Genomic DNA, 13283 nt, shown 5'->3' with positions numbered 1-13283 from the left:
TGGTGGCAGAAGAGAGTCTAAATGGCCTCCGGATGTAGACGCACGCAAACAGCGGAAGTAGTGGGGCTGCGTAGTTTTTTTTTGCTTGCCACTTCGAAGCAGCAACTCAGGAGCAGATTTTGTATATTTATCTCACAATATCCCTGTCATAGCGACATCTAAACATGGATAGATGATGTCTGCGTAGTTGGGTGAGAGGATTAGGCGTGCTGCATTAATCTGTGTTTAAAAGGCACGGTATGTCAGCGCGGATGCTAACGTTAGCTCCCTCGGCTAGCGTCATCGCTACACAGCTGCTATTGTTTTTAGCATTGGGCGCGTTTTTTTTTTTTTTTTTTTATGTTACTCACACAGTAACTCCCTTTGGAGTATTTTTTTCTCTTCTCATCAATTGCATAATTTTAAGGCTATAGTGTGGGGGCCTGGAAGTCACGCTACATATGCTTTCGTAACAACGAATCGTCAAGTCGTCATCATAATAGTGTAATAATTAGAAATTGCGATTTCTGTAGGAATTGCTCGCATGTTGACGCTGAAATGCTGTAGAATTAAGGTTGAAATGTAGATTATGAGACTTGCAATGGTGTGAATGGGTAAAGAAGTGTGGAAGGAGGCGAAAATAATGGAAAACATGGATTCAAGTGGGAATTTTATTTTGGAAAAAAAAATGTGACTCGGAATAGCTCCCAATATTTCCTAAATGAGCTGAACATTTTTAAGTTTAAATTGTTTGAAACTGTGAGGAAATGTGGAAACTCCAGCTAAATATGTAAAAATCTTCATTTGGGGATTTTGATAAATGTGGAGATTTGGGGAATGGATCCCAAGGTGTCTTAAATGAATTGAACATTTTGAAGTTTGAATTGGTCAACAAATGTGGAAGCTGAATGCTAGATATATATGTACAAATCTCCTTTGGGAATTTGTTTTGGAAAAAAAGTGGGAATTTTAGGAATGGAGTAAATCCCGATATTAATGAGCTGAACACTTCAAAGGAGGAATGGTTTGAAACGGTCAAGAAATGTGGAAAAATAATAAGAGTGATGTAGAATGTGGTAATATGGGAATGTTATTGTGATAATGGGGAAGTTCTTAGAATGTTGTAAATAGTTCCTAAAGTGACTTGAATGAGCTGAATGAACATTTTGAATTTTAATTTTGAGGAATTTTTTTTGTTTCTCATTCACTTAATTTTTGTGTGTGTGAAAAATGTGGAATCTTGGGAAAACTGGGAATTTTTGGAATGTGAAAAACCATACAGGGCATGTCCTGAATATTAGGAATTTTGGCTGATTTGTATCTGTTGAGAAATTTGCAAGCAATTGAATGTTAAAACGTGGGGAGAGTTATAATATAGAGCTACAATAATATAATATTACAGCAAGTGTAGCTCATGTTGGAGTGCTGACACACTTTTTGCTCTATTCCGCAGATATATGGACGTGATCGTGCTTTGCACCTAATCCATCGCAGTGTTTGTCTGAAAGTAACCCAGGACGCAAGCGTTCTGCATTCCCCCAATCCTCCCGAGGCCGCCGGCATGGCCAACAGCACCGCGACGGCAGTGAAGGGTATCGGAGCCCCTGCTGGCCCTGCAGGCAGAAGCAGCCCCGAAGGATCTCAGGTTGGTAAAGTAAGGCGTATCGTTCGCCATTATTCCACAAGTAGTGGTGGTGTTGAGGGGGTGGGGCTGAGTGGTAAGAAATTAGGCCCGCCGCACACTGAGCAATGCGGCTGAACAAGTTCCAACTGGACAGTCGTGAATAAAGTTCAGTTGGCAACTCGCATTCGCACACTTGACGATTAACCCCTCCCTGCATGGTTAATCAACTCGCTGCAATGGGAAAAACTGCATTCACAGGAAAAAACATTTTGAGGTGCGACGTATAGCACTGCATTATTTTTTATTGAACCACAAACAATAAGGCGCAATTGTCAAGGAAGGAACAGATTGCTGGCCGCTGTAGCTAAATGTATAATAATACAAACAAAGAGAGGAAATGGGTAAACATTGCAGGGAAACATTGTCATTTATAGGCTAAGATGAATGTGGAATAAAACAAAATATTTTCAATGGGAATTTTGTTTGTAGTTATTAAAACATTTCAGTTTTCCTGTAGCTGTGCCATTTTAGGGTAATTTAAGGAACAAAGATCACAATACTAATAAAAATGTCTTTGTGATGTCTTCCTAATCCGCATATGAATTATCCCCGCCGAACCTCAAATGAGTTTTACACTCGTATTTCCTTTTGCTGCTTTTATACGACTGTAGGGGAAGAACATCACAATCATTGTTCCGTGATTTTTAACAATTGTTTAATAATGTCAATTTCAGGTGCTGAGCAAGAAGAAGCTTCAGGACCTGGTGAGAGAAATAGACCCCAACGAGCAGCTGGACGAGGACGTAGAGGAGGTCCGTATCTGTCTCGGCATCGATACTTCCCTATGATTTTTATCGTACATCTCGTGCTCTTTCAAGACGTCATTTGGAAACGCGTCTCCACAGATGCTTCTGCAGATTGCCGACGACTTCATCGAGAGCGTTGTCACGGCCGCTTGTCAGCTGGCACGCCACCGCAAGTCCAACACCCTGGAGGTCAAAGATGTCCAGTTACACCTCGGTGAGGTTTTTTTCTGTCCTCGTGGATTAGTGTGTCAAAGCAACAGAGGAGCAAAAAAGGTTTACATACTCATGAACAATTGGTTTCAAATTGCACATTGTTTTGGTTGACTATAAACCATGAAAATTAAATGCAGTAATCCTTCATTATATGGAGGTTCATTTATTTATTTATTTACAGATTCAAGGCATCACAATTTTTTTGTTAAGGAGATTGTAGTGCAATTACTCACCTGCACGTCTCTGATACAGTCAGCTATATAGTCTAATTTATTTAAAAATTGCATTAATGATTTACAAAAGGGCAGTTGTTCTAAGCAGAAAAAGAAACGTTACTGAGTACCTTACCCGTTTAAAACAAGCCACAATTAGAGTTTTACGAAATAAATGTACAAATACCAACCTTAGCCTGACAAATAGCTTATTGCATACACTTATAACAATATCAACAGGAGCAAATGCATGTAAAGAGCAATTTTTAGGTTGATTTTCTACCACTACAGTACTGTAATTAAAAAGAAATCACCGCAATGAATTCTGGGTACCCATAATGCTTTTTGCTGACGACATAGCCAGGACTGTGACTCTGAGGAACAGTGCAAATGGTTAAGTCAGGAAATTGCAGGAGCTGTTGTTCACTTCTTTCAAGAAAGGCTTCCATAATAGGCATGTGCTTGTGTTGTGTGTGTGTGATTGGTGACCTCAAATTGACAAATAAAATACCTGCAACTCTCTAAATTTGCATTGAAATGATTATATCACAGGTGTGAAACTCAAGTCAAGCCCTGGCATGCCGCATCATTTCATGTGGACTGCAAAAGCCAATCATGTGCATCAACTTCCAGATAAAAATCAGTACTAAAATTTCTAATTGTCATGGAATAAAAGTAGATATTGCAAAAGCATTTTTTGTAACCAAACCCCTTTTTACAGTAACCTGAACAATATCCTTGGCTTCTGATTTCAAAACTAGTTATCCATCAATTTATTGTGTATATGTAATAGTATGATAAGCCAATTTAGCATTTATTTGGTTTCACAGTCATAACAGCCTTCTGATGGACACTGTAACTACAATGTAGCCCATGACAATAATGAGTTGGACAGCCCTGGCATATATGAAACTTATGAATTTATCCAGTAATATAATAAATAGTTGATCGCTACTTTGCGGATTACATTTTCTGTGGGGTTTTCTTGAACCCACAATAAACAAGTTACTGTAATAATTTTTTAAAAGTGCAAAATACACGATAGCACTATGTTGAATGCCTTTAACTGCTGGGTGTGAATGGTTGTTTGCGCCTGCGTGTGGGTTTTCTCTGGGTACTCCGGTTTCCTCCCACATCCCAAAAACATGCGTGGTAGGTTGATTGAAGACTCTAAATTACCCATAGTGTGAATGTGAGTGCGAATGTTTCTTTGTTTATATGTGCCCTGCGATTGGCTGGTGACCGCTTCTGGGTGTACCTCGCCCCTCCCACCTGTAGATAGCTGGGATAGGCTCCAGCAGCCCGTGACCCTAGTAAGGATAGGCGGTAAAGAAAATGGATGGATGTATGTGTGTGTACAGTGGGGCAAAAAATATTTAGTTCGCCACCAATTGTGCAAGTTCTCCCACTTAAAAAGATGAGAGAGCACTGTGATTTTCATCATAGGTATAATCAAATTATATATATAAATATAATAGTATTTTTTAAATAAATATATATATATATTTTTTTTTTATTCATTTGCAAATGTCTTTCATCAGAGCGTCAATGGAACATGTGGATCCCAGGTTACGGCTCAGACGAGATCCGGCCCTTTAAGAAGGCATGCACCACAGAGGCTCACAAACAGGTAACACATTGATTGTCCTGTCAATCATCCGAATTGCATCAAACAAGTTAATCTCATTTTTTCGATGTATTCCAGAGGATGGCCCTGATCCGCAAGACGACCAAAAAGTAGCAAGACTCCATTTTCCTTGTATCAAGCCCACCTTGTATAATTTTTTTTTTTTTTGGGGGGGGTGGGGGTCCTATGTAAGGTATGATTAGTTCAAGATTTGTTGACAGTGTCTCATTGTCATGTCCTCCTAATTTTGCAGTGTATTGCCAGCATCATCACGTGCTAATGTAACTCTTGTTTTATTTTCTCAAAGTTTTGTTAACACATTCAGCTGTTTATGTCAATAAACATGATCATCTGTTTGGATTGTAACCACTGCTGTATTCATCTGACTCATCGCAATAACGAAAAAAAATATATCCTCTTAACGACATTCAAACATATATTCATTATATATCGGGAACATTTGTGGGCTAAATGATCAAAACATTTATAGCATAGTTATCTTGGTGATATATGATAATGAATGTACAAAAAAATATATTTTACATGATCCCTAAGAAACAAATTCAAAAACATTTGTAACAAACCAAACAGAGTTGTATTGGATCAGATCTGCCAATATAGCCTCAAAATATAATAATGACCAAAAAGACATTTTACAGAAATTCTCATCTTAAAGGCCATGATCTGTAATTATGAGATCGATTGTGTACATTAGTGACCAAAAACTGTTTTTGCTTTAAAATGTGGCCAATCTCCAGTGGTTATTAAACTCACAAATTAGCACAAACTCATAATAGCCACTGAACTTTCAATGGGTTAAAGCTTCACAGTTTTTACACAAATCTGCAATTTTATTTGATTGTCTCTGGAAACAAAGTCAAAAATCAATTTGCATCTGTCATTATGAGATCAACATTTACTCATAACATAATGACCAATTTTTTTTTTTTTTTACTTTTTTTCTGCTTGAAAGTGTAATAAATCTCTAATGGTCATTAAAAACGTACTGTAAATTACGAAACCAAGTACACATACAAAACCACTTGATATGCAGTGAAGGTTGTTTGACTTTTTTTTACAGGTTAAAGCTTCACATTTTTTACAAAATAGTACACAATACCTGATTGTCTGCTAGAGATTATTCAAAAATCTCTCCACTATATTCTGTCAAAGTGACATATCTAATTAAAGGCCATGATGAGTGCTTTCCAGATATGTAATTATTTAGCCAGTGTGCCTTTATACAACGACGTAATGGCCCCAAAATATATCCGCTCACAAATTAGCAGAAATACATTTGAAGTTAATCAACTGTCCAAGCATGAATGTTAATAAGAAAACTGTATACAGTTGTACAACTCATCCAAATAAGAAGACTGGAATTCCTCACAGTAGAGTAAAGTACCTGACTCATGTACAGCATTGATGCTTGGAGTGACTTTTCAGGCTATGAAGTGCCATTTCATCACTTGGCTCGCCGTTTATTTACCGAGAAGCACCTTACACACTGCATAACAATGCGAGTCTTAGGGGAGGGTGTCTTAGAGGCAAAATAAATAGGCTGCAGGGACACGGGAGGCTCATTCGTCACACCGAGCGCGACAGTAATTGCCTTGATGACTTCTCTTTCGACATTGCGCCACGACGAGATCCAGAGGCGCCCTGGGGCGATCTAATAATAATTGTCAACGTCGGGCATGTGAAAACAAACCTGCTCATTCAGCTCGTCGGATGCCGAGCAATTAGTGGGGATGCAGCAGAGGCCCGAGAATAGGCTGCACACCATAAAAATGGAAGCTCACTGGACACTTTATTAGGTACACCTAAGAGATCAGATCAGATCCCATACAAGAGCTGTGTATCAATGCAATTTAACAGCTGTTGTAATTGGATTGTACTAGTGTACCTGAAGTGGCATCTAAGTGTTAAAACGGAGCATGCACACACACACAGTGGCGGATTCACAAGACCCAAAACAAAATTGCTACTTGAAATGGTTTTCTATTCTGTGTCGTCAATCGCTGGCATTTGTAAGGGGAATTTGTGCCCACTTGTGGGGTCGCCCTCTGTACAGATCCAGGGGCCCTGAGGAGAGCCAGAGGGCAAAACTTTTGACATACAGTAATTCAACAATCTAATCCTTAAGAAAAGCAAGCGTCTCGGTTATCAGTATGTGCATCTATGCTTTACTATCTGATTGCGGGATGTCGCGTCGCCGTTGTTCATTAAAGACAAAGAGGGATAAATGCCTTCTCTTCTATTAAGGCTCTAATGCTACTCTCTTTCTCTGTGAAAGAGGCCAGTGTAGTGTAGAAGGGGATTTAACCCTTTGATGCACTGAAATGGCCCGTGGAGGTTAGAAAAAGATCCAGAAATATCAGATGAGGGCAGACTACAGTCCAGGTGGAAGTGAGAGTTGTCAACATGAAAATCTATTTCAACAGGATCCAAAGGACCTCGTTACAAATGTTAAAAAAAGTTACAAAATAAAAACATTTGTAACATGAAAACAAACTTGTGTATACCAAAACGTAATAAAAATGATTATTCCTACCCACAATTGCATAAAACGCATTGATTCTGATATGAGTCCATTTTGACCCACTTAAAGAAAAGTGTTGGGGTCCAACCATTCATGCATCTCAGGGTTCAAGGGATTTATGTAAAATTGTTTCATTCATCTCTGCTGTCTGATTTCATGACATAATTCTTGTCTGGAGCCCACAAATCTCTACCCAATGACTCTTCATAAACGTTTGACATGTCCAGTAGCTCGTCTGAATGCAATAGCTAGGAGCAAAGTAGGGCGCTACATTCCAGTCCCCCCCCCAAAAAACAAAACAAAACAAAAAAAACACCACAAGCCACCGTTGTGATACAATATATAAAAAAAGTAACTCCACAAGCTAGCTAAAATTAAGAAAAAAACCCAGCAAACATCTTTGGAGAGCTTCTTCCGAAAGACAAAAAGGCCTAATTATGAAACAGAGGAAGAGCCTACAACTTCCAATAAAAAGAAAGCTGCATTTTTATAGATCTGCAGTCCTACTTAAAAAAGGGTTTATTGCTACAGGCTTGCAAATGAGGCAATGAAGCCTTCAAAACTGCTTTGGCTTCCGCCAATTACAACAACTGCATTCAACATAATGGTGAGTTGTACAGGAAGTCCTTGATTTACGAACGAGTTCCGTTCCTACGCTGACGACGTAACACGATTTTCCGCGTAAGTCAGATATCACCGTTAAAGTCGAAATTTACGTCGAAATACTTCTTACGGGTATTGTCCCACGTGATTGTGACAGCAAACTCCGTGTGTGTGGGCGTGTGCGTCGGTGTGTGAGTGAGACGGGACTGCGCAGGCGTCGTCCGTCGGGACTGCGAAGGAGGAAGGAGTGCGCGCCGGTGCGAGTGTGTACAGTGGCAAGTGTAGTGAGTAGCGGAGGACCAGTTGACGTCAAATGTGCAGATGAGCTAATAAAGCAGTAAATCGGTGCTTCGTGCCTTTATTGTTGCCGCCACCCAGCTCAGCTGTGCAACGAGAGAAGGGAGTTAACCCCTGCGTCTCCCGACCACGGTCAGGTGACCGTAGCAGGAAAGGTTAACACTTCGTATAAAGAAACTAAAATACATTAAAATATAAAAAAAAATAAGATGCTGTACTTACCATTACTGCTGAGAGTGTGAAAAAAGGAGGGCGAAAAAGGCAAAGATACTCCCGGCGCACAAACACAGACAAGCACTATGCACTAGCTAAGCAGAAACACTATGTTGCTGGGGACAAAATGGCGGACGAGGCACGGGCGTCGTAAAGTCGAAACGTCGTAGGTCGAGTACGTAGTAACTCAAGGACTTCCTGTAGTTTTAATAATTTGTTATTTTTTTTGTCTCTATGCCAGTCTTTGAAAATATTGCCTGACGTAAGACCGACCCGTAGCAACAAAAAGGTTGAAGACCGCTGCTTTAGACGGTTTAGGCACAGCATTCCTTTTTGTTCTTGCGTGCGGGGCCAGGCTTAGCCAGGCTGCTCCTGCGTCCCAGCAAAACCAGCGGCATTGCGCACTTAACCCCGTCCCAGCCCTCGTGCAGCTCCACCTCCCCGCTCATCAGACCCTGGTACACTCGGCGGGCGAGCAGCTCGAAGGTCTCCTTGACGTTGTGGCCCTCCTTGGCCGATGCCTCTACGTAGGGCACGCCCAAGACGGCGGCCAGCTTCTCGGCCTCGTCCCTGGTCACCGCCCGCTTGCCGTGGCCGTCGCAGTCGCTCTTGTGGCCCGCCAGGACGAACAGGACCCTGTGGGGCAGCACGTGCTCGCACACCTCGGCGTGCCAGTCCCGGATGTGCTCAAAGGACGCTCTGTTGGTCAGGTCGAACACAAGCAGGCCCCCCACGGAGTTGCGGTAGTAAGAGCGGGTCACAGACCTGAAAGAGTACACATGTCCGACTTTGCTTGGTTTGCTGTTCCAAAACGATCAGCTTTCTCTTTACTACAAGAAGATTAACACCAAGTTTGCCTCTTGGCTGGAATTTCATACTTTCACAACCTTATCAGGCAACTTCGTGTTACCTGAGTCACCTAAATGCAACACAAAGGAACGGACTGATTAGGGACCATTTTCTGTAAAAGCTTGTATTGTCCAGCCTTCCCATTGGACATTTAAGTCCAGGAGCACTGGGAAACCTTTCACATAGAAACTAGTTAATTGGGAAATGGCAAAGTAAAGTCATTTTTCCAGGTGGTCGATTTCTGTCCATTTCGACAGGTGTGGCTGTCGCTGCATTTTTTGCTACACAATTTAAAAAAAAAACAAAAAAAAACACCTTTAAGTCTAGGCGTGCAGGGAAACCTTTCACACACACACACCATGGGCCCTGCCCTGACTAGGAAATGCCAGAAGATTTCATTTAAAAAAAATAAAAATAAATAAAATAAAAATAAAAAAATCACTAAATGCTTAACTTGCCAAAAAACACTTATAGGAGCACCAGGAAGCTCACCTACACCTAAAAACTAAATCTAAAAATGTCCCAAAGTTGAATTGTTCTGTGGGCTTGCTTTTCGGCCATTTTAACTGGCCTGTGGGTACCATAAAAATCGCTAAATTTTCACGTCCCCCCCACCTGCCCAACCAAAAAATAAAAAATAAATTAAAAAAAAATCCAGGACTTAGAAAAAATGTCTGTGGGGGCGTGTGCTTGATTTTCAGCCATTTTCTATTGGTTCGCGGGTATAGTAAAGATTGTAATTGCATTTTCAATAAAAAAAAAAAAAAACTTTTAGGTCAAGGAGTGCCAGAAAAACTTCCACACACGCCCTGTGCCCTTGCCTGTACCCAAACATGCCCAAAACGTTTTTAAAAAAAATTCTGTGGGCTTAGTTTTCAACAAATTTGACAAGTGCGTGCCTGTCACATAATCGCAAAGGAGACCACGAGCCATGCCCAAACCCGGACCAAATAAAGTAAAAAAATAAAAAATAAAAAAAAATTAATAATAATAAGTCATTTTTCCATTAGCTTAATTTTTGAGCATTTGAACCAGTCTGTGGCTATTACAAAAATTGCAAAATGTTCCACCCCGGCTCCCCCCACCCCACATATACACTTTTAGGTACAGGAGCACCAGGAAACCTTTAATACACAACATGAGCCATACCCAAACCTGGAAATGCCACAACATTTTTCTGCGGGTTTGATTTTCGGCTGTCGCAAAATAACTGTTTGTTATTAAATAAATAATTGTTTTTCAAGCTACAAAAGAACTCACATTTAGATCCAGGAGCTCCGGGGAACCTTTCAATTACACTATGAGCCCTGTCAGGACAAGCAAGGAAATGAAAAATAATACATTATTCCGTGGGTTTGATGTTTGGCCATTTCGACAGGTCCTCAACTGCCCAAAAATCGCAAAATGTTCAAGTAGCCAGAAAACTTCTGGCTACTACAGTTTTTCCTCACCTACTTATAAATTCACCTATTAGCAAGTTGGAACTGGTTAAGGAAGGTGTCAAGATGTGTTATGTAACAGAAGAGTTTCTGCTAGGATGAAGGGCAAAGTTTATAAACCAGTGGTGAGGCCAGCCATGATGTACGGATTAGAGACAGTGGCACTGAAGAGACAACACGAAGCGGAGCTGGAGGTGGCGGAAATGTAGATGCTGAGGTTCGCTCTCGGAGTGACCAGGCTGGATAAAATTAGAAATGAGCTCATCAGAGGGACAGCCAAGGTTCGATGTTTTGGAGACAAAGTTAGAGAGAGCAGACTTCGATGGTTTGGACCCATCCAGAGGAGAAATAGTGAGTATATTGGTAGGATGATAAGGATGGAGCTGCCAGGCAAGAGAGCGAGAGGAAGACCAAAGAGAAGGTTGATGAATGGCGTGAGGGAAGACATGAGAGCAGTTGGTGTTTCTAGAGGAGGATGCAGGAGATAAGCTTACATGGAAAAGGATCACACGCTGTGGTGACCCTGAACGGGACAAGCCAAAAAGAAGAAGAAATTGGTTAATAATTTGTACTAAAAAACCACACAAAAAGATAAAATTAAAAAAAAACAGAACTTGAGGATGAACCAATATCAGTGCCATTGTTAGGCCTATTTTAGGGGGCTTCACCCCCTGACCAATATGATTAATTTGTAATGAATGACTAAATAAGCCCATATTTCGACGAATAAATCAATAAATAAGCAAGCCCATATTTGGACAAACGGGGATCCGCCCAACAGCGACGATAAATCATAAATATATATCAAAGGTTGTGCGTTTACAGCACAGTTGTGTCCGATGGCCATTATTATTATTTTTTTTTACGTAAAATGCAGTTTGTCGTATTCTGTCACTAAACGCAGTAGTAAATACATAATCATGGTAAATATATATGGGGGGAAAAAAAAAAAAAAAAAAACACACACCGTGCCTTCTTACGGCCCGTGACGACGCAGGACTAAATAACCGAGGACTCCCTTGTACTGCACTTTTGGCTCACCTGAAGCGCTCCTGGCCGGCGGTGTCCCAGAACTGCATCTTGACCCGGACGCCGGGCTCCACCTCGAGGAAGTGCACGTAGAAGTCCACCCCCACCGTCTCATTGATGGCCTCCATGAAGTGGTCCTCCGTGTAGCGCTTGAGTAGCGACGACTTGCCCACCGTGGAGTCCCCCAGCATGATGACGCGGAACTGGTACTGCCACAGGCTCGGGTCCATGCTCGCTTAATAAGGAACGAGACAGGTGTGGAAAGGAAAAGCCTATTTAAGCGCCACATGTTCGAGCGCAGTCAACTTGTGGCTTCCATTCCGCTTCCCATAATCCAGGGTGGCGAACTCGCTCAAATTGCGCAAATTTGCTTGCGCACACACGACGACGAAAGGAGGGGCGTGACGTCACAAATAGGCGGGACGCTCACACGTGGGAGGCTTGGGCTCTCTTGGGAATCATTAGCGACAGCACCGGTGTCAAACTGGTGGCCCGGGGGCCAGACCCGGCCCGCAACATCATTTTATGTGGCCCGCGGAAGCAAATCGTGTGTCGACTTCATGTTTCTTGTGAAAATACCAAAATTGGTGTCTTGTATAATGTTGAGATATTGCAAGCATTTTATGTTACAATCACCTTTTTGGAATAAATGTAATAATAGTGAACATTTTTTATTGGCTTATGATTTTAAAACTAGTTATCCATCAATTTGTTGTGTATATGTCATTATATGAGACAATATTTTATATGGGTTCACAGTCATAACAGCCCTCTGAGGGAAGCCATAACTGCAATGTGGCCCGCAACAAAAATGAGTTTGACACCCCTGACTACAGTAACAAGTAAATCATAATGCTTTTACTGTAATTGACAAGAACATTTTGACCGCCTTAATACACACTTTTGTGATGAAAAGCATCACTCATGTCACTCTGCACTTTATCTCTAGTGCATCATCCTCGGCTAACACTGTCACTGGCAAGAGCGTCCGGCTCTTGCTGTGGTCGGTGACGCACGTCATCGTGACAAAAGGTTGAAACCTTTGGTAGTTTTGATCAAATAAAAAAATGAAACTTTTCCTCTGGCTGTCTCCTCTTCTCCGCTCAACTGGGATAACTGCTTTATTTAGTTTGTTTTCTTGTGCAGTAAGAAGATGGACTCGTTCATTGCATGAGAAGGGAGAGGGAGAGCTTGAAATGATCATGATCGTTCAAGCAGTTTGATGTGTTTTTAAGACTAGAACAATCGTAATTGGGTGTAATTGGAGAAAAATTTATTGGTCCCTTTTTTGATCCCTCTGCATACAAATTGTGTAATGTAATTTGGATTCATGTGTCAGCGCAGGTTAGTGATAGACTACTGTGTGTTATTACTTACAAATTTGGGTTACGTCACTGCCGTAGGAATGGAACTCCGAGGATACCATGTCATAAAGTTATATTTACTGTATTTATTCACGAATTGACTCAATTTAGTGTAAGCATTTTGCCCTAAGACAGTGCTTCTCCAAGTGTGGTGCGCGGTCTCCCATTAGGGGTATGTCAAAGAAATACTGAATTAAATGTTCAAACCAGAGTCACTGATGGTGTAGTTGTACCCTCGCCTGACTTTGGTGCAGACAGCGTGGGTTCAGTTCCCACTCAGTGACGGTGTGAATGTGAGTGCGAATAGTTGTCCGGGTTTATGTGTACCCTGCAACTGACTGTCGACCATTTCAGGGTATAGTCCGCCTTTCCCCTGAAGTCCGCTGGGATAGACTCCAGTGCCCCGTGACCCTGAACTGGAGAAGTGGTGTTGAGAATGGATGTTCAAACTGTGCATAATGTTACAGTGACTGAATTTTGATTTTA

General features: G+C 41.3%; 2 protein-coding genes across 3 annotated transcripts; one reads left to right on the top strand and one right to left on the bottom strand.

Annotated features, from left to right (window-relative positions):
- Positions 1 to 38: 38 nt before the first annotated feature.
- Positions 39 to 4827, top strand: taf12 (TAF12 RNA polymerase II, TATA box binding protein (TBP)-associated factor). 2 transcript variants are annotated; one of them, XM_061775760.1, is made up of 6 exons: positions 39 to 191; positions 1433 to 1624; positions 2338 to 2415; positions 2509 to 2623; positions 4376 to 4464; positions 4540 to 4827. In XM_061775760.1, the coding sequence occupies exons 2-6, from the start codon at positions 1541 to 1543 to the stop codon at positions 4573 to 4575; spliced, it is 402 nt and encodes a 133-aa protein (XP_061631744.1). In that variant the 5' UTR covers positions 39 to 191; positions 1433 to 1540; the 3' UTR covers positions 4576 to 4827. The 2 variants fall into 2 exon arrangements, with proteins under 2 accessions (XP_061631744.1, XP_061631745.1); XM_061775761.1 differs by having other exon boundaries at positions 97 to 237.
- LOC133479168 (ras-related protein Rab-39B-like) lies at positions 4739 to 11837 on the bottom strand. Its single transcript, XM_061775759.1, has 2 exons — positions 11446 to 11837; positions 4739 to 8881 (listed from the first exon to the last, which is right to left on the bottom strand). The coding sequence occupies exons 1-2, from the start codon at positions 11661 to 11663 to the stop codon at positions 8431 to 8433; spliced, it is 669 nt and encodes a 222-aa protein (XP_061631743.1). The 5' UTR covers positions 11664 to 11837; the 3' UTR covers positions 4739 to 8430.
- Positions 11838 to 13283: the final 1446 nt, after the last annotated feature.

Source organism: Phyllopteryx taeniolatus, chromosome 6 (genome assembly GCF_024500385.1).
Source record: "Phyllopteryx taeniolatus isolate TA_2022b chromosome 6, UOR_Ptae_1.2, whole genome shotgun sequence".
Lineage (NCBI taxonomy): Eukaryota > Metazoa > Chordata > Actinopteri > Syngnathiformes > Syngnathidae > Phyllopteryx > Phyllopteryx taeniolatus.
This window is presented reverse-complemented; position numbering and strand designations above follow the sequence as displayed.

Excerpts from the sequence above, each read along its gene's own strand:
- LOC133479168 (XM_061775759.1), bottom strand. The coding sequence starts at position 11,663 with ATGGACCCGAGCCTGTGGCAGTACCAGTTCCGCGTCATCATGCTGGGG. Across the intron at positions 8,882-11,445 it reads GCCGGCCAGGAGCGCTTCAG|GTCTGTGACCCGCTCTTACT; the intron begins GTGAGCCAAAAG and ends GTACTCTTTCAG.
- taf12 (XM_061775760.1), top strand. The coding sequence starts at position 1,541 with ATGGCCAACAGCACCGCGACGGCAGTGAAGGGTATCGGAGCCCCTGCT. Across the intron at positions 1,625-2,337 it reads GCAGCCCCGAAGGATCTCAG|GTGCTGAGCAAGAAGAAGCT; the intron begins GTTGGTAAAGTA and ends TGTCAATTTCAG. Across the intron at positions 4,465-4,539 it reads CCACAGAGGCTCACAAACAG|AGGATGGCCCTGATCCGCAA; the intron begins GTAACACATTGA and ends GATGTATTCCAG.